General features: G+C 39.4%; 1 protein-coding gene and 1 long non-coding RNA gene across 2 annotated transcripts; one reads left to right on the forward strand and one right to left on the reverse strand.

The window, feature by feature from the left end:
- Window positions 1–1,575: 1,575 nt before the first annotated feature.
- Window positions 1,576–6,607, forward strand: LOC129350263 (uncharacterized). Its single transcript, XR_008603606.1, has 2 exons — window positions 1,576–2,616; window positions 6,566–6,607. It is a non-coding gene; the product is annotated as an uncharacterized LOC129350263 (long non-coding RNA).
- On the reverse strand, window positions 5,110–15,923 carry LOC111576873 (photoreceptor outer segment membrane glycoprotein 2-like). Its single transcript, XM_023282823.3, has 4 exons — window positions 15,750–15,923; window positions 13,913–15,252; window positions 10,688–10,934; window positions 5,110–6,917 (listed from the first exon to the last, which is right to left on the reverse strand). The coding sequence occupies exons 2-4, from the start codon at window positions 14,491–14,493 to the stop codon at window positions 6,663–6,665; spliced, it is 1,083 nt and encodes a 360-aa protein (XP_023138591.1). The 5' UTR covers window positions 14,494–15,252; window positions 15,750–15,923; the 3' UTR covers window positions 5,110–6,662.
- Between the last annotated feature and the right edge of the window lie 4,340 nt (window positions 15,924–20,263).

The following is a 20,263-nucleotide window of genomic DNA, read 5'->3' on the forward strand; positions in this document are numbered from 1 at the left end:
GCTTCCTCTCTGTCTCTTTCCTTACCTCCTCCCCCTCCTTTTCTATCTAATTTCTTTCTTTCTCCACTTCTTTTGTTTCCTTGCCTCCTTCTTCTTCACTTCCTTCGTTCCTGGCCTACACACCTCTTGCCTCTCCTCCTATGTTCTCATTACCTTATCTCCATCCTTCTTTAAATTTCTTTTCTTCCATGCCTACATTTCCTTTCTTGCCTCCTTTTCTGACATGGATCCATCTTTTCCATACTTCCCCCTGACCTTTCTTCTTCTTTCATTCCTTGCATCCTTTCCTCTCTTTAAACTTCCTTTCCTCCTTTACCCTCTTCTCTTTGTCTGTATTTTTTTTTTTTACCAACATGGCTCCTCCTTCTCCTTTGTCTTGTTTCCTTCTATACCTCCTTCTTTCCTTATCGACCATGCTCTTTGAGACGCTCCCCCCTCATTGGTCACATCATTCTTGTCGCCATGACAACCTGCTGAATGTCATCTGGTCATCACTAATGCATCATAAAAATCACACGCACATGCCTTGACCTGTGACCTCCGACCCCTGTGATGGGTGGCTTTCATTGTGTTTGCGTGTTTTCATGTTTGTCTGTGTGTGTGTTTGTGTGACGGATCAGCTTCTGACTTACATAACAGTTAGCAGTCAGTCCACACACACACTGGTTAATAGCCTGCTAATAGTGTTTGTATGTGCTCTGTTGGAGCTAAGCCTCTTTTCACTAGGCAGGGAATGCAGTTAGAGCTGTCATTATGAGGTTGGTAGTTTGACTCCCTGCTGACTGAAAAGAGCAACAACCATTTGACCTGCTGTTGATGTTTGAAGGAAAATAAAACGCTGAAACACTGCAGGTAGTAGCGTCATGTGATGTCTGATGAGGAAACAGACGTCCGACCTCTGAACCGGTTGGAACTCCAACACAACAGCATCATTTCCAGTACTGAGCAGCAGGACGGTGTAGTTGCACCATCACCTCCACCCAGCAGTTAAAATGGAGCAAAGGACAAAACTGATGCTGCAGATCTCTGTGGACCTGCATTCGTCCTTGTCCGGGTTCACCTGTTCGGACGTTTGATTCCAAGATGATAAATCAGACTATTAATCTTGTCCCTTAGACTCTTTCCAGGTCTGGATTTATCTTGGTGAGGTTCAGTGTTGAGACAAAATACAGCCAGAGGTGGTTCTGTCTGTCTCCAGATGTTCTGTTTTGTTCTAAACAACCTTCTGACACTCAGCTTCCTTCTGTCTGAACTTCAGCTGCAGAAGTGAAAGCAGACGCTTCCTGTTTATCTGCTTTCTTGATGACCATTGATGATCACATGCTGATGAGACGTTACACTTGACATGTGATGTCACTAATAGCAGCACAACCAGTGAGCTGACTGACATGTAGCATTTATCAGCTACTGATCAGCACTGATTGATCAGGACGGCGCTGCAGAAAGGAAGATGTCTGATCAGTGTTTCAGTAACTGAAGTAGTACAAGTAGTAAACGCAGTAGTATTGACAGTATCAGTGTGTGTGTGAAGTCGTCTGCGCTTGTGTGACATCACAGGCTCTGATTGGCTCCTTCTCTCTGTTATGTAACAGCAGGTGCATTGTGGGACATGAGGAGGTGACCGTGGTCGATTAGGAACGACAGTAAATCTGAGCTCGTTTAATCCTTGTCACCACGGCAACCACCCAGCTGACACACACAAACACACGCACACACACACACACACAAAAGTTATTGATTGGGATCAGGCCCCACCCCTGATCTGTGATGTCACAGATACTGCAGGAATTTGATTGGCTGTGCTGAAGGAGGCAGTAATAGGCGGAAGTGTTACATAACAGAAGGTGTTTGATACATCAATCAGCAGGAGAGGAGGAGGAAGAATGGAGGAAATGAAGGCGAAGGAAACAAAAGGAGGGAAGGAAAGAGGGAGGAAAGATTAGTAAGAGGAGGGGAGATGGAGAAACAAGGAGGAAGCAAATAATGTCAGAAGGATTGAATAAAGGAAGATAAGCTGTATTTGGGAAGAGGAAAGGAAGGATGGGAGGGAAGGAGGGAGGGAGAAAGGGGGTGAAGTGACGAAAGCAAGGTCAGGAAGGAGAGAAGGACAAAGAAACAAAGGAAGGGATGAAGGGACAAAGAGGAAAAGAAGGACAGATGCACAGAAGGGAGAAAGAAAATTAGGAAGACACGGAGGAGAAATAAATCGGAGAAAAGATGGAGAATGAAGGACAAAGATAAGTAAAGGAAGACATAAGAAACAAGGAAAGTAAGGATGAAGGACTGACAGGCCTAGAGGAAGAAGGCAGGAAGTAAAAAAATGATGGAAGAAAAAAAGAGGAAGGATGAATAAAAGAGGAAAGACGGGCAGACAGAGGGGAAATGGGGGAGGAAAGGGAGAGTAGGAAGGAGGGGTGAGATGGGGAACAAAGGAACATAGTGGGGTGAGGGAGGAGGGGGGTCAGCAGCAGGATAATCTGGGGCACTGGAGACCACGTGGCCGTCACCGTGACAACCGTCTCCCTGTGGGTCAGAGAGGAGGAGGGCTGTGATTGGCTGAATGCTGCGTGTGAGAGTGGATCAAACAGGAAGGATGAGTGAGACAGAGAGCTGCAGGTAAACATCTAAAGTACCACAGTACTGCAAGTGTACTGTACATGTACTGCACCGCTGTACAAATACTGCAGTATTCTACGAATACCTTTATTCTTATTCTAGTGGCAAAGTAAAAGCACTCAGTAGTGTGAAATGTGTACTTCTACATGATGCTGTATAAATTTAGCTGTTTTTGTTCTGTTGAATTGTTTCATGTAAACATGTTTCTGTTTCTTGATATGGTTCTTTAACAGTCAACTTTAGGTCTTTCTTCAGTGCTGTACATACACAGAGGCCTGACCTAAAAATACTCAACCAAAGTAAGAAACCAAAAGAGCAGACAGTGTTCATCAGTAGGTTTGTCTCTGAACGAATCAGCAGCTTGTCTCTGTTGCCATCAAGTGGACGAATGCAGCATCACTGCATGATTTAAAGAAAAGTTGAAGTGCATTACCATCGCTTTGGTTTAGTTTAGAAACCCTGAGCTGATTTATGACATTGTTGTTTTTATCTCATGTCACTGTTTTGTATTGTATTCCCTGTATTTTCCTCTGAGTTTAGTCTTTTCTGGGTACATCACACCACCTGAGAAGGTTTAGTATTTTTAACTAATAATCAAACACTATATGAGTTTAGTGTTGATTTATAGAGAGGAGTCTGGAACTGTTTAATAAGCCAGATGCTCAGACATTGTTTCAAGCAGCAACATTCTATAGATATGGATAAATATAGAGATGTAAGTTTGTATACTGTTACTGAAATATGAAAACAGACAGATTTATTAATGACTAGCAGACAAATTACTGTAAGTAGAATCAGTCATTTAGACCCTGTTAATGTATTAACAGAAAAAAAGTTATTTAAAAAAAAAGTATCTCCTAATACTCTGTTTGCACTGCAATAATATCACTAAAATGCAAGAAATCATCAAATGTTGGTCCTTCCATCTCAAATGATCAAATTTGTAGAAGAATTTCTGCTCCAAAGTCTCTGCTTTGCCTGATTTATATAGTATAATATATGAATATTTATAAAGATATTCGAGATGTATCATAGTTGCATATTTACAAGTTTTTTTCCATTACAATAACCCCTTCATGTCTTAAAATGGCACATCAGCTCACCTACTACTCTGCTCAGATACTGTAAAACTACTTTACTTTGCACAATGGCAAGCTATAATTTACAAAAATAGAGCATAATGCCGTATTAAAGTAGTCTTGAAACTAGTGATTGCGTTAAAATTCAACAGAATATATTTGCTCTTATGAACAATCACAAACACTTATCAAAAGACTATATTAAAAATCCAGGCTCCAAAGTCGAAATTCAATGCAAGATAAGTTAATACACCTGTGATCACTGAAAGTAAACTGAGTACAGCTGTGACTTCCAATCCAAATCCAACTCAGGGCTACCGCAGTGAATGCATGGTCCTGACAGTGAATCACAAAGGTGGGAGTGTGATAATATGGAGCTGCATGAGTGCAAAAGGTGCTCTTTATAGATGGAACCATGGATAATCATCGATAAACCAAAATGCTGTTTGACAAGATGACATGCAGTTTGCAGAAGCTTGACAAGAGAGGAAATTTCCAGCAGCGACCCAAAGCACTTTTAGTGACCCAGAGCATTTTTAGTTGCATTGAGTTCCTACTGTGGACATTTTTATTCCACTCCTTTACAAGGAACGCGGCAGAGTTATGTGATGATTGGCGTACGTTTGTCTGTGCGCAACATTACTGAAAAACGGAATAACGGATTCAGACGAAACTGTCAGGGAAGGTCAGAAATGACACAAGGACCACCTGATTAGATTTTGGCAGTGATGTGGCTTATAGTTGGATTGATGGATTTGTTCAGGATTTACGTATTGTTGCAAGATAGCGGCATAATGTCACTGTAACTCTGACGACAAGTGAACACTACGTCAGCTTTCCACTGACACTCACCTGATTGCGATTCGACTACAGATCTACTGCTGCAGACTTATTTGTCGGAAATCATTCAACGACTGAGCAGCCTTGGCAAAATACTGTGAATATAATATATATATAAAAATATATATAGTGAATATAAATTGTTCCATTTGTATTTTACACAAGAACAAGTAACCCACTGTTCAGTTAAAAAGCAATGTGGTTACTGAAGGGTGATACAAATTTCAATCATTTGACATTGAAGTGATATTGCAGAGGGCTGTACTCAGTTCTGTGTGAGCTTCTGAAATGGAGTGTTTCTGTAGTTCGACTATAACAGAATGAGACTATAGAGTCACATTTGTCCAGTTAAACTTCAGTAATTTCTGGTTCAATTTTACCAACAGTTAGATCAATATAAGTATCAGATTAGACTCAGACTCAGTTGATAACAACACTTAAAGGACTCTGACAGTTATCACTTACAGATTAATCAATTTCATTAACGCATCATGAATAAAATTGTGCAGCATAGTTTCTTCCTTGGCCACATATCCATAAACAAGGTGATAATCCATTTGCAACACATCAAACATAATCAGAAATATGAGCTTTATTAAGAGAAAAATTAAAATAAAGCACATAAACTCACAGTGAGAGAAAATCACAGCATCATGTTGACACCTCAGCTGGTTGGATATTTTAGGAATGACCCTATTTGTTGTTGTTTTCAGTTTAGTTAGGTGAACAGTTTCTGCTTCCAGTCTTTGTGCTATGCTAGTCTAAACAAGTCATGGACCTCTTTGTTCCGGACACACAGACATGGAACAGGTTTAAAATGTTGTATGTTTAACAAAAAGTCCTCCTCAACACATTGTTCTCGCTGTTTCTTTAAATCAAAATCTGCAAAATGTTTAAACTAACACCTACAAACCCTGTAAAAACAACCTGAATTACTACATAGACCTCAGTCGAAAACATTTCAGAAGGAAGCAGAGGAAGAAGATAGAGACAGAAAACAGATGAAGGCATCGAGTTTTTACAGAGAAACAAAGAAATAATCCCAGGTTTCCTCCAAATCATGCTGTTAAGTAAATTTGTCACGAATTTGCTCCGCTAATGCACAAGATGAACTTTGATTCTCCATTATGTGGCCTCCACGTGTAGAGCGGCTGAATAGTTTTCTTTTTTCTGTGCGCCATGTAATGAACAAACAGAAAACCCTCTGTAAGATCTGTTATTCCATCAAAGAACTGTGAGGCTGCAGTTATTTTCATTGCTAACACATCTGACATTCTTAACTTGTGTTTAATAGTGTTTAGTGTGTAAAAAGAAAACTGGGGAAACAAAACATTTCCATTTGAGAAGCTACTACTGCTCTATTCTTGACATTTTTGCTTTTGAAAAAAGACTTAGCCTAATGTTCATTACAGATAATGGTAAGAAAAGCACCTGATGGTTAAGACACAGCATACAACGTCACCATCTGGACTCCCAGCAGGGGAACCGTAGTCGGTCCAAACTGACTGCCAAAACAAAAGACAATGTAGAGATAAACCAGTTTTTTAACCCGTTAACCAGCTGTGAGTTATCTTGTCCCCTGCAGGCCTCTGTTAACGTTCTTGTCTTTATGGTGCTTGATGACATTTTTTAGCAACAGCCTCAGAAATGGAAAAAAAGGTAAATTACTGTTCTGGTTTATTTATTATACAGCACCCTTTTTTACAGATTTGTACCTTTAGAAGGTCAGTTAGAAACTAAATGCAAGTCTGCTTTCATGACATTTAAAAATGTCCATGTCATGTTTTCTTTTTCTGAGTAATGCACTCTGGAGTACAAAAAATTACTCATCTTAGAAACTTAAAAAAAAGACCCCACAATGAACAGTTGGTGTACATCGATGTTTTTAAAAGCTGTGGTTACACTCGTACCATCTGAAGGCAGAAAACGCTGGTGGTCCATCAGACCTGCAGAGCTCTGAGGACTCAGCAGCTGGACTTTAAACATCTGTCCAAGCTTGTCTGGATCGAGTTTTTGTTCTTATCCCTCAGGACGAACACTGAATTCTCGCCGCTCTGCATCCTGGAAGGGATCCAGCTGAGGATGCATCATCAGAGCAGTTGATGACTTCAGTGGTCCATGATGATGTTAGCTGGTCACAGGAACCTGGACCTGCTGGGAGGGCACCTCACGCTCTGCGGCGGCGGTCGGGACGTTGATGTTGGGGTCGTCGTCGACCTGGTAACACTTCCCCAGGTTCTTGATGATGTTAAAGTTGGACCGGGCCATTTCTGCCAGACTGTTCTCCAGAATCCAACCATATGACTCCAAGTCCGGATCGCCCAGCAGGAGAACGTTCTCCATGGCCGTCTGCAGGTAGCGCACACCCGTCAGAACCAGCAGCTGGAGGGAAAAGAAACATGCAGCTTATTAAGTGTAGAAGGCGTTACAGTAGGGATAAACCAATATGTTGTTTTTTGTTTCTTTTACTGATAATTAAGAAAGGCCAATAACAGATATTTTGAACTGATATACATTAAATGTAATGTTTTAACAGCATGTGACAGCAGAGAACCTGTCATTTATGATGTCATTAATGAGGGTGCCTACAAATGAAGATGTAAAATTGAAATGGGAGTGATTTAATTAGGACACGTCCTCTACTTATGTTGGATCGACTGAGATTGACCAGTTCGTCTTCTGCAAGTACGTCTGCTGTTCTTCTGTATTTTCTTTATCTTTCACTGTTTTATCACTTTTATTGCCCACTAAGGCCCAAAGCATTATTAATTATTGTTTTCCAGACACTGTTTTTTTCAGATAAATTTGCCTTCTGACTGCTAATGCTAGCCATTAGCATAGCTTTAGCCACTGTGAGAGGAGCTAGTTTCCTGTTCCGCGTTTCTTGTTCAGTTTTTGCTGCTTGCAAGACATTTCTGGGACCAGAGTGATGACAGACAGAAAGAGGAGGCTACTTCAGAACTGAAAAAGCACATTTAATGTAATGATGATCAGCCACTAAAAATAACAATGCCCAAAATTTAAAAAAAAAAACAAAACAAATGTCGGCCACAACAATCAGTTAGGTTAATAATCAGTCTATCCCTAAACTAAATACAAATAATTTAACACTGTTGCAGATATGTATGAAAAGTTAACTTCCTTCATATCACTACAACTCTTACTATGCAGTACTTTCCTATGAGCTGCAGCTATATTGTTGTTGTGTTTCCTACTGTGCTTTATTTTTGTAAAGCTGCTGTAGCATATGAATTTCCCCAGTGAGAAATCAGTATCAATTTTGTTTTTGCACAAATGCCTATTTATGCACGTGTTTACCACTGGTAAACACGTGTATATTTTTTATGTTCCTTTGTAGTTTCCCTTATTTTTCTTTATCTATTTCTTTGGCTTACAACTGGGACCTGAGTACTAACTTCGTGCCACCTCATGTGAATCTTATCTCATCTTATCTTAGCTTATTTTATCTTACTGTGTCTTATCTTATGTCATTGTTTTGCATCGTATCATATTGTAACTTATCATATCGTATCTTATCTCATTGTTTTGCATCACATCATATTGTATTTTATTGTATCTTATCTTATTGTATCATATCGTATCGCATCGTATCATATCGTATCTTATCGAATCATATTGTATCTTATCGAATCATATCGTATCTTATCTCATTATTTTGCATCGTGTCATATCGTATCTTATCTTATTTTTCCCTGTTAAAAGGGTGTTTTCCTTGCCACTGTCATCTTTTGGCTTGCTCTGGGGGGTCAGGCATATGGGTTCTGTAAAGCGTCTCGAGACAATTTGACTATAATTGGCGCTATATAAATAAAATTGAATTGAACTGAATTGAATTGAATATTGTATGGTATGGTATGGTATGGTATGGTATGGTATGGTATGGTATGGTATGGTATGGTATGGTATCAAATTGAATCGAATCGAATCGTATCGTATCTTATTGTATCTTATCTCATTGTTTTGCATCGTGTCGAATCTTATCTTATTGTATCGTATCGTATCATATCGCATCATATCGTATTGTATTGAATCGAATCGTATCGTATCTTATGTCATTGTTTTGCATCGTATCATATCGTATCTTATCCTATCTTATCTTATTGTATCGTATAGTGTCGTATTGAATCGAATCGAATCGTATCTTATCTCATTGTTTTGCATCGTATCGAATCTTATCTTAGGCCTTGTCCACACGTAGCAGGGTTTTTCTAAAACCGAATATCCTGCCCCCTCCGTCTAGAAAAAAACTTACGTACACACCACCTCGTGTTTAGAAAAAAAAACTTCATCCACACCTAACCGCATAAGTGCGTTTTTAAACACATTCATAAGCATGCCGGACCTTTAGGTGGCAGTAGTTCCCCAAATCCTAACAAGGTGGTGGAGAATAACCGTCCTTAATGTCGTTCTTCGCCTGTGTTGTTGAATGTGGAGCAGTATCTGGGCTTGTAAAAACAAGCAAGTAAAAAGCGCCTGTACAAGAAACAGCGCCCAAAACCTTGTGAGAGCATCCATACTATTACCGAATGTAAACACAGGTCGCATATGTGACGTAAGAACATATTCTGTCGCAGGCGGTGACGTTTTGAAACGCAAAACCCCGGTTACTGATGTCCACATGCAGACGCATAAAACGGAGAATTCGCAAATCTTCACTTTGGTCGGAGTTTTAAAAAAGAATCGTTTTTGATGACGTAAATCTGCGTTTTCGTGTGGATGATAGGCCGAATCGTAGAAAAATATCTTCGTTTTGTGAGATACCCGGCTATGTGTGGACAAGGCCTGAGGAGGTGCAGGTGTGCAGGAACGTTTTTCCTCCATGGTCTCTCAGCGGAGCAGGAGGCAGAGCGTGGCGGCGTCGACAGCGTGGGTTCTTTTTGGCTTGAGAAAAACCCAAGCACAGACTCAGCAGCCCCAAGCAGGAAGCTTAGAGAACGGGGCTGAGGACATATAAGCCCAGCTACCAGATGGTGAGCAGGAGGACGGAGAACCGACTGCGGGAGCAGTTTATGATGAGTTCGATAGGAGGCTAGCGTGGCTAACGCTAGCCCGGCGGCTAGTGTCCTTCGGATTGGAATGTTTCACCGCACTCAATGTTTTCTGGACCAAACAGCGTTGCAACACGTTGTTGATTCAGATTGAACACGGACAGTGAGTAGACTTGGCCATGTGGCCGCGTGTGTGTGTGTGTGTGCGTGTGTGCGTCCGTGCGTGTGTGTGTGTGCGCGGTCACGGAGTACAGATCGATGTTCTATTGTTCGGTGATTTTATGGGTGTTGGAGGGCAAACCTTGAGACTGTGGGGTAAACTTAGGGGAAATATTAGCGTTCATTGATTTAGTTTTAAAAAGTAACAGCGGGACTGGTCAATAGGACCATCCGGGGACATATATCGATCCAGCCAATAATTTGGTTTTTGGGAAAGTCTATGTTACTTCTCTTATGTTTTTTGACTTATTGGTGGCATATATATTTGTGTTGTATTAAATCCGGCCTCTCCTAATTTGGCCAAAAGGGAAAGAAAACTTCTCTGGGTCTCATTTTTATTTTGATATCTATATATATCTTTTTCATTTAGCTTTACGAACCTGAGCATCCACCATTCTCGGGGGTAATTACCTCAACAGAGTGGCTGCATACGGGTGCTACATTATCTTATTGCATCGTATCGCATCGCATTGCATTGTATCTTTTTGTATCATATCTTTTTGTATTGCATCGTATCGTATCATTTCGTGTTGCATCGCATTCTATCGCATCGCATTGTATCATATTGTATCTCATTGTTTTGCATCGTATCGTATTATAGCATCTTATCTCATTGTTTTGCATCATATCGTATTTTATCGTATCTTATCGTATTGTATCTTATCTTATCTCATTGTATCATAACGTATCGTATTGTATCACATATCATTTCATCTCATTTTAATTCTGCATCAGTTTTGATTGTCCAACAATGTTAAAGGAGAGAAATGTTAAATCTGTGGATGTCTCCTTTTGCTTCCTGTTTCCTTTCCTGCTGTGGTGTCCACAAATCCGTTTCACCTTAAAGTGTCTTTAAGGTGAAACGGATTTTTCCCTGCAGACATTTAATCTGAGCCAGCAGCCAAACTCTGCCCCCGTCAGTACCTCAAACAGCCAGATGAGCAGCACGGTGAGGCCGATGGACTCCATGATGCCGGTGTAGTGGTCCAGCAGGGCCTGTCGACAGCCTCTCCTCCACAAGTTCTGTTGCTGGCTCTGCTGGTCGTAGTGCAAGTGGGCCGTTCGGTTGTTGAGGTGCTGCTGGATGCAGGGCCGAGGGGAGAAGGTGCTGCAGCAGCTGAAGGGAACACCGTCCATCAGATACTTACCCTCCACGTTACTCCTCAGCCGGCTGCGAGAGAGGAGAAGCCGGATGTTAGTACCAGTAGCTGGTAGTACCAGTCGTTTCTGCTACAACTGAACCCACACCCTGAAAATAGATGCTGTATAGCAGGTTTACCTGTATTTACTGTCATTACACAGATTATTCATTGTTTTGTTGAATTACAAAAAATAACTGACAAAATCATAGTAACAAGTTTCCATGTAAACACTAACCCTAACAAAATGGTCAAAATTGTAAATAACAATTTGTTCTTTTATAATGCTTGACCACAAAATTTTACTTTTTTAAACACTGTATTTAGATTTGAGGGGTTTTGGCCATCTGATTCAGATCCCTCTGGGGAGACTTTCTTTGCTGACATTATAATATAAACGGCAACTTGATTAACTGAGAAAATGAGGTCGTTGCACTGCTGACCAAATACTCAGAATACTGCAGCTGAAATGTCTTGAGTTGGTGTATTAAACCATCACTGAGTTCATTTACAACTTCAATGCTACATTCTACTGAAATTCCTCGCAAGGAGGTGATCATAAATCTTGAGATAGGAGTGACTACGGCAGGTTGGGCTGATGTCTGAGTGCTGAATACAGACAGGTTATACTGTGTCATCTGAACCTGAGCTGAACTTTGCTGCTTAATCTTAAATAATCCTGTGATCTTTAACCCCAGCAGCTCTCAGGCTTAACTGCAGTGGACCAGTGGCCTCAATCTGAAAATACTCTGTTTACTGTCTGCTAACAGAGAGACATCACCACTAATATTTCCATGAAGCAATCAGATGTTCAGGGACAAGACTGGTTCTATAAACAAAGGAAGGAAAAACACACCGATCACGAGGAGAAAATGGCTTCTTGGGCATTTGTATGAATTAAGGTCAATTAGTCATTGTGGCTCAATAAACCTCCGTCCTACTGGAGTTAAACTAAAGTAGCACTTTTACAAATATAAACAGAAAAATCAGTAGATTCAGTAGAAAACAGGATGCAGTGTCCAGTGATGCTCCTGTTCTGTAATACTTTTTTATCCAGTTGATTTACATTCAGACGTTGCGGTCAACTTGTGGAATTACTTTGTGTTCTAATCGATCAAAACTAACAGATATTGGTGTGAACTTTTGTTAAACTGTTTGTGAGCAAGTGATGTGCCTTAAACTTTAAAGACTACCAGCACTGGGTAAATGGTGTCTACCAGAATCACCTGAGAATCCACCTGAAGGGACCATAGAAACCACAGCTGTACAACAGAATCTAAAGGCGCTTTTCCACTAGCACCTACTCAGCTCGACTCGGCTCAGGTCGCCTTCCATTACAGTCGAGAACCACCTCATCATGGGTGGAGTCATCACAGCACAGCAGCATGGAAGTCCCTTAACATCATTTGTGTGCGACACCAAATCAACACAACAATGCAGGACATCGAGGCGATGGTACACCTGCTGCTCGGTCTGTAACTTTATGCCAGATTCAAAGTAAAAGAAGAGAGTCAGAGAAAGTACCGTCACTGTTTCCAGTTAAAATGTTTTCGTGAAGGAGTCGCTCTCATGTGTCGTCACTCCCCGTCCAATCAGTGGCCTGCACTCTGTAGGCGTCACATTATCAGCTTGATTCAGCTCGCTTGGAACCCCGGCCGAGTAGGTACTAAAATAGTACCTCCTACCAGGTACTCCGTCCTAATGGAAAACCTCACAAACCAAGTAGAGTCGAGCCAAGTAGGTGCTAGTGGAAAAACACCATAACTGGTCTCACTGGAACCACATCCAGCACCCAGTGGGATCCACCAACATTTACATTTAGGGGGAACCATGGGAGTCTACCTTAAACTAAAATATATATTTTTAAATCCCCTGAATTTCATGAGAAAAGACAGACTTCAGAAATGTGGCACTTAATGTATCTGGATTCTTGTAGAGTTCAGTAGGATCTACTAGAATCTGTGAAGTTTCCTTACGATTTATGTTTAACTGTTCGCACATTCTGTTGCTTGGTTTGTTTAGGTTTGGGTACCGTTTCTGCATCCAGTGCTTCTTCATCACAAACAGCTAATCTGCTGTAAAGTGCTACACTGCACTGAAAACCTGTGGGAATTTCTAATTCTAACAGAATCCTCCAGGTTCTCGAGGAATTCCCATCATCAGAGTAGATCTGTATTAATCCTCTGAACTGTAGACCAGCCAGCCACTGGTGGGTTTTAAAGCCATTTCATGTTTATTTGTAAAATCCCATCTTATCAAAGCCAGAAACTGAAAACACAGAAAGAATTGTTGGTTCATTAACTTTCTGATGGATTGAAATAATCATTTGTGATGTGATGTTTCTTTCACAAAATGTTTCGAATTTAAGTTTAAAATTGTAATTCTTCATCAAAATCACTTTATCCTACATTACTCACTTAATATTTGACAAAAAAAAAGAAAACCAGTTTCTTTAAAAAACTTAGTTTCTCCACTCCTTGGCCCAACTGTAAAACCATTAGTGACTCAGCTGCAATCACTTTACAAAAAATCGCCGATATTTTAGCTGACCTGGATTGAACTGCAGGCTGTGTTTACACAGAGTAGATAGAGAAAAGTATGGAAACAAATTTAAAAGGTAAGTAGTAAAATATCTATAGTATGTGCAGCCAGCTTTGTTTTTTTTTTTATTTTTTTATTTTACACTTTTGGGTACTTGAAAATGTTGAGCATGTTGATTCCAGGCTGTTTTACATTTTTGTTAAAAAAAAAAAAAAAAAAAAATCCATAAAAAATCCACTTTAGTTTTTGCATTTTGTGGTGAAGGACTTTATATTGCAGTGAGAAATGAGCCCACAGTGAGTTAAAATGTGACGAGAGCAGCAAACGCCCAGAAATTGCTTGAAGATTAAAAGGTTAACCTGGAGCCACTAGAACCTGAAAGAATCTATTAGATGACCAAAGAATCTTCTAAAACTCAGCAGGATTATACTGGAATCTAAAGACTCCCAGTAGATGTGGTTCCACTTACTCCACCACGGCACTGTTGGTCATGTCCAGGTAGCGGCTGCTGATCCACTGGATCTGGAACCAGTCCCGGTACCCAGTGTTCCCACAGCACTGGAACTGGATCTGCAGCATGTCCACGGTCCTCTTCAGGTAGCAGCGGCCCGGCGTGTCCGTGTCCTTGTAGTACCGCATGGCGTTCCTCAGGCCCAGGAACAGGGACTCCTCCAGCTGGCTGCGGATGCTGTAGCACATGAGCGCCCCGGCCAGGACGCAGGACGTGAAGAAGAAGGTGCAGACGATGTACGGCATCATCACCAACTTCCAGCGCAGGAACTTGTTGGTGTCGGCGCAGTCCAGGCAGATCTGCCCACCGAGGTAGTTGATGCAGCAGGCTGCCAGGCCCGTGGTGATCAGCATGTGTGGCACGTAGAAGGTCCCATGTTCTGACATCACCTCCGCCCATTTCTGGATCTCTACTTTGAGGAACAAGCCGAGGCTGAAGAGAATCACTCCGGTCACCACGGAGATCCAGTTGAGCAGCCAGAGAACCTCGGCTAGCTTCTCTCTCTCTGCTTTGCTGAAGGTCACCTTACCGACTGCCATGTCGGTCCTCCGGTCTGAAAGTGTCTCACGTCCAAAAGGCTGCAAACATGGTCAAAAACTGGAGTTTGTTAAGGTGCAGTAGTGTTTAGGACCACTAGGCGCTGCATCGGAATCTCCTGTCATAATCCCAATCAGTATCTCATTCAATTAATTATTTCCTTCTTAGCTTGGATCCAGGTTGTTTACTGGCCTTTTTGAGTCCTTGAAGTTTCTCCTAAGAGGTTTGTTAAGGCGTCACCTTTTCATTAAATACAAATAACTGAAATATTATAAATGTCCTGATTTTCTTTCATTTAATTTATTTGTGAAGATAAAGGCACCAGAACAACGGTAGGGTTTAAAAGTTACTGTCGGCTGTATCCAGTGATGTTCTGTGGTTGGATGTTTTGCATTATTCTCCATTTGCCTCAAGTCACTTTTACTTATACAGCCCAACATCACAAATGCACACGAAGAGACTTCACAGTCTGTACGTTGGACAACATCATGTGTGTTTGAACCCTCGATGCCTGCTGCTCAGTTTTGTAAATTTGTGGCTCTGGCTGACAAAAACACCAAACTCAAGGCGTCAAACCCTCCTGTCATAAAGAAGACGTCATAATTTGCTAATACAGTCGAGTCGCAGGCTTCATGTCCAGGTCAGACGGGCTCAGAGGTCAGCGTTCAGTGTTAGGAGAGAGGAGTGTCATAAGGAGCTTAACGAGGTATTTTAGGCACTCTTGACTGCAATCCAACAACTCCAAAGACAGCGTGTGACCACTGCAGGGAAGGAAGAAGTTCAGAGTTTAACAGAAGTGGTGCTGATAACACAAAACATCATCATCATCATCATCATCGTAACACTGGTTGTGTGTTGGTTTCCCCTTCGGTCAGAATCAGGTCTCAGTGAGATGAATCATATAATCACATCCACCCAGTTCACTCTAGCACAGCTCCACAGATAGTTTCTCATTCTGATCAGTTACTCCAGCCGTGAAATATTCTGATTCAACTAAACAGAGACACAAATTCAAACATTCTTTTTTCTCTTGTACTCTCTTTTTTTTTTATCTGTCTAATCCATAGACTCCACCATTTAAGAAAACTGCTTCTGAAAACTTCTACTTCAGAGCTTTTTTTTTCTGCTTTTTTATGACACAGTGACTTTTTCCTTTTTCCACACGTGAACAAAATGCAAACAAAGACAAGTGGATGTGAAAATGGCGTCCCATCCGGCCTACACTTCACTGAGGATGAAACAACAGACAGATTTTTACCTTTGCTGACTTAAATGTGTCAAACATCTAACTCCAGCTGCTGGTCCGTCTTCCCGCCGACCTCCCACCATCCTTTGGCAGGGCGACTCCTGCCGCAGGTAGAGCCATGAAGGAAATGTTGCAGCTGAGAAAAGGAGTTTTGAAGGGTCCGTTAACTTGCCATCCTGTACTTGTAATCTCCTTACAGCTAATCAGCCTTGTAGTAAGCTGTGAAATCTCCAACCCCCATATTCAACCAGCTGGACCATCAGCAGGACATCTATCAGTCTATCAGCTCATTTTCATTTTAAAAGGTTTATCTTTGTTTGTTGAGGCCGAGATACAGAACAGAACATTAAGAGAACATTAACAGAGCATTACCTCAGAGCTGAGTGGAAAACTACAGGACAGAGTGGATAAAGAGACGAGGATGTGGAAGACTAGGACCAGTATTTAAACTAAGTCAGTGTTATTAATTTAGGAGTGTGCAGTAAAAAAAAAAAGAAAAAATCCAGCGTCAAAGTTTCCAGAAAAAGTATTTCAAAAGGGTAGCATACTATAACATTTAAAACCTATAATAACTGTGAAAATAACAGCAAATATCTGTAAAATAAATATATTTTTAGCTATTTGTATTATAGTAAAACAGCAATTTTATAGTCACAAATTGTAAAAAAATAAAAAATTATTCCTTGCAAAAATGCAGATTTTTCTAAAGGACATTATGTACAATTTTTGCCTGTTGTTTTTATACAGCGACATGTAAAATGATACTTTTTTCCTGTAATTTCACTAGATTTCAACTGTGATTTATCAAAAATCTGCAAAATAATAGTTGCAAAAATTATCTACCAAGTGTAATTTTACAGTCAAACATTGTAAAATAACAAATTACCTTTTTTCAAAAAAGCAGATTTTTGATGTGTGCATTATTTACAGTTTTTGCCCATTTATTTATTTTTTTACATCCAACATACTAATTATTACTGTTTTTATTATTATTATTATTATTATTATTATAGATTTAGAGTAATATTTAGAAAATGTTATAATATATTGTTTTATTAATTTAACACTATATATATATATATATATATATATATATATATATATATATATATATATATATATATATATATATATATATATATATATATATATGAAAACAGATTTGTCTCTTCAGCAATATTTATAATATATTGTAAATATAATATTTTATGAATTTACAAAACTGGGAAAATCGAAAAATAACTAATTAAATAAATTTTTTAGACATTTGCCTTCATTTAGTTCTTTCGTTATCTTAACTTCAGCTTATAGAATTATAACTCCAGATGTCTGTAACTTACATAGTTAACTATTAACATCATAAAGCACTTAAATAGTTCAATGGTAGAGATACTTGAGTTTGGAAATGCATCACAGTGTGACCATTTGGAAGGATCAGTGAAGTTTTTAAATATATTATTAGAAGCCAAACACCTTTCCTTTGTCTTTATTTAAGCTAAATGAAACTTTCCATCATTAACATACTGGTCATCAGACTTCCACCAGACATCTGTGACTTTATGAAATCCATTTTTCAAATTAAAAACCTGTCACACACAGATTTATCTGAAATGTTTGAGAACAGATTAACTTCACCATATTTTATTATATTGCAAAACAGTAGAGCACTACAGTGTTGATGTGTTTCAATACCATGCTGCCCTGCTTCAAGCTGCTGTCTGATTCTGGTGAATGAACGCATCTGTGGAGCCCTGAAGGCTTCAGTGCTGTTGTCTTTAGTTCGGCATGACGGGAAATCTGTATGAGGGCTGGCATCGATGCCAGTCAAGTCAAATACACGTGGATGCTCCACTACTGAGTGCTTTTGTGCAAACAAATATTCCCTGCTAATGTTTCAATTGTTCATCATTTGTGTGTAGAAATGTTAAGCTCACTGTGCGTCCAGCGCCCTCTGCTGTCTCATGTCTGGAAGTAAAATGCTGTGGACTCTGTCGCTGTTTGAGGAGATTTTTAATGCTGGTTGATGAATAATAGATGACGCACATTTATTTAGCTGAGATAGATAGATAGATAGATAGATAGATAGATAGATAGATAGATAGATAGATAGATAGATAGATAGATAGATAGATAGATAGATAGATAGATAGATAGATAGATAGATAGATAGATAGATAGATAGATAGATAGATAGATAATATGCAGCAGCAGATGGAGCAGAACCTGGACTCAGCCTTCAGAAGTTTTAATCAAAGTGAATTTAAAATGCCTTCTTGATGCAAAGTTAATTTCAGCTGGATGTTTGTAGTTTTCTTAGCAGTTTGCAGTTGTCTTCAGCAGGATGCAGTGATTAGAAATAGTCTACAGAGGTAGTGAAACGTAGTTACAGGTGTAATTTTGCAGATTTTTTAATGGAAGTACTGTAGCGAAGATATACAGCAGATATTTGCTCCGTGGAACCTGTTAATCACATTGTATTATGACTTCTTTCTTCTTTGTTATATTCATTAATGCATGAATATATGCTTTACTTTACTCTGAGTTTGCAGTGCAGTTAAAAGCACTCTTTTATGTGTTATGTGAGCAGTGTAACGCATTCCTTCTCTTATTGTTGTTTAAGCTGAGCTGAGAAAGATGGATGTTTTATTGTGAAATATCTCTGCGTTAATGTTTAAAAACACCAGTAACACTGAGCATTTACCATGGATTTAAAAGCTGAATGGCATTTTTTGATTGTCAAAAACTTTGGATTTGTTGGGTTTCTCTGTATAAATGCTGTGAGGTCTCCACTTAACTGTGTGAAGTGATTTAAGATGACATATGTTATGAATTGGTATGCAAATGAAACTGAATTAAACTGAAAATAACTGAAGTAGCAGTGCTACCCTGACTTTTCTTAATATGATTCACAAATAGATTACATCCTGTGATTTGGCTAAATGCCATCATTTATAAGTATCTTGAGTGTTATAATATTATTCTAACTACAATTCAGTTAGAATTATATAATTTTTGCATTATTTCACAGACATTTAACTGTATTTTCTTTTCTTCTTTGTGCAGAAAACACAGCAAATGCAGAAACAAGCTTCAAACATCACAGATGGCTGCAGGTAAAACAAAATGACACGGCTGGGATGTGCTGGTTGTTGCCATGGTGACCCGTGCTAGTTTGTTTTTTATTACACATGTTGTTAGGTCTGTACTGTTCACAGCTTGTTTCTGGACTTGGAGCGTTTCTTCTAAATGCTGCGTCTTTCCAACCAGCGAGGAGTTCTCATGTCTCATGTGTGTCCTCAGGCTGCAGTATGTTGAGCTCTCAGGGCCGCTTTAAAGATGGAACATGGACATTATTTCATTTCATAATTTCATATTTGTGTTCAGAAAATATAGACCTGAAAAGCAACCAGTAATAACACCTGTCAAACAAATGTATTGCAATACAAAGCAAAACTCTGAAGTGTAGTGAAATACAAATACTGTAAGAATCAGAACAAAGAAGTAGAAACAGTGGCTGGTCTTCATGCAGGGAGGACGTATCAGCTTCATTTAATGGCTGATGGTTGAGGACAAAGGAACTATTCACGCATCTATTTCATGAGACAGGTGCGTAGGAGAGGGACGAACATATTCAAAAGTTTCAAACTTACTCCCACTCACTGTCTTAACTTGCAAAAGCACATTTATTTGCAACATTTCAGTGTTCGACGTTCATCAGACAAGGTTCTGTGTGGATTTGTGGAAGCTTAGATGCCAATTGTATGTATTTTAATGGAGAAAGATTCTCAGTAAATTTGTTATTGAGTTTATTTGCTGTTGATGTTAACCTTTCCTGCAGTACCTATCAAAAGTTTTGGGCTCTTCACCAGTCAAAGCTTTATGGGAGAGTAACAGAGAGAAAGTCACGGTAGAAAAAGTTCATATTAAAACTCAATGAAAGTTCAGCGGAAGACCTGTGGAAGAGTCTGAAATCAACTGGGTCACTATATAATTGAGAGACTTTTGAAGTCCGTGGGATATATCTTGCAAACATTTTTATTAAAAGTTAAAAAAAAAAAAAAAACTAATGTTTTTGATGTTCATTATGATCATGTCTTTACAAATTCCATAATTATTTAGTATGGAAACAATCACTTATTAATAAAAAAAATGACTGGATATCACTAAAATGTCAACTAAATAACCATCCAAGTTGAACAACAACCACCTTCTAATTGGCTAAACAATAATAAAATGAGCTTATTCAAAAATGATTTTGATTGTGTTCTTTTTATTACAGTTTTTCTCAGTTGCTTTGGTACATTTCGCAGATCAGAATTGAAATTCTCCAAACTACTTGTTCAATTTTCACATCATTGTGTCACTTGTGCACATCAAAAAAGCAGTTTCTCATTGCTATGAACAAGTTGCTTTGGTTCGTCCATGCAAATGATTCTGTATAGTTCTCTGCTCTTTCCTACATTATCATTGCTTATGTCATGTTGATCAAAATGCATTATAATGGGTCTCTGTTGATTTAGGCATTT

Source organism: Amphiprion ocellaris, chromosome 12 (assembly GCF_022539595.1).
Source record: "Amphiprion ocellaris isolate individual 3 ecotype Okinawa chromosome 12, ASM2253959v1, whole genome shotgun sequence".
Taxonomy (NCBI): domain Eukaryota; kingdom Metazoa; phylum Chordata; class Actinopteri; family Pomacentridae; genus Amphiprion; species Amphiprion ocellaris.

Bases quoted from the DNA above. Each gene is read 5' to 3' on its own strand.
- LOC111576873 (XM_023282823.3), bottom strand. From the start codon at position 14,493: ATGGCAGTCGGTAAGGTGACCTTCAGCAAAGCAGAGAGAGAGAAGCTA. The intron at 10,935-13,912 runs GTAAGTGGAACC...CCTCTCTCGCAG, and splicing joins ACCAACAGTGCCGTGGTGGA to CCGGCTGAGGAGTAACGTGG. The intron at 6,918-10,687 runs GTACTGACGGGG...TTTTCCCTCCAG, and splicing joins TGCTCATCTGGCTGTTTGAG to CTGCTGGTTCTGACGGGTGT.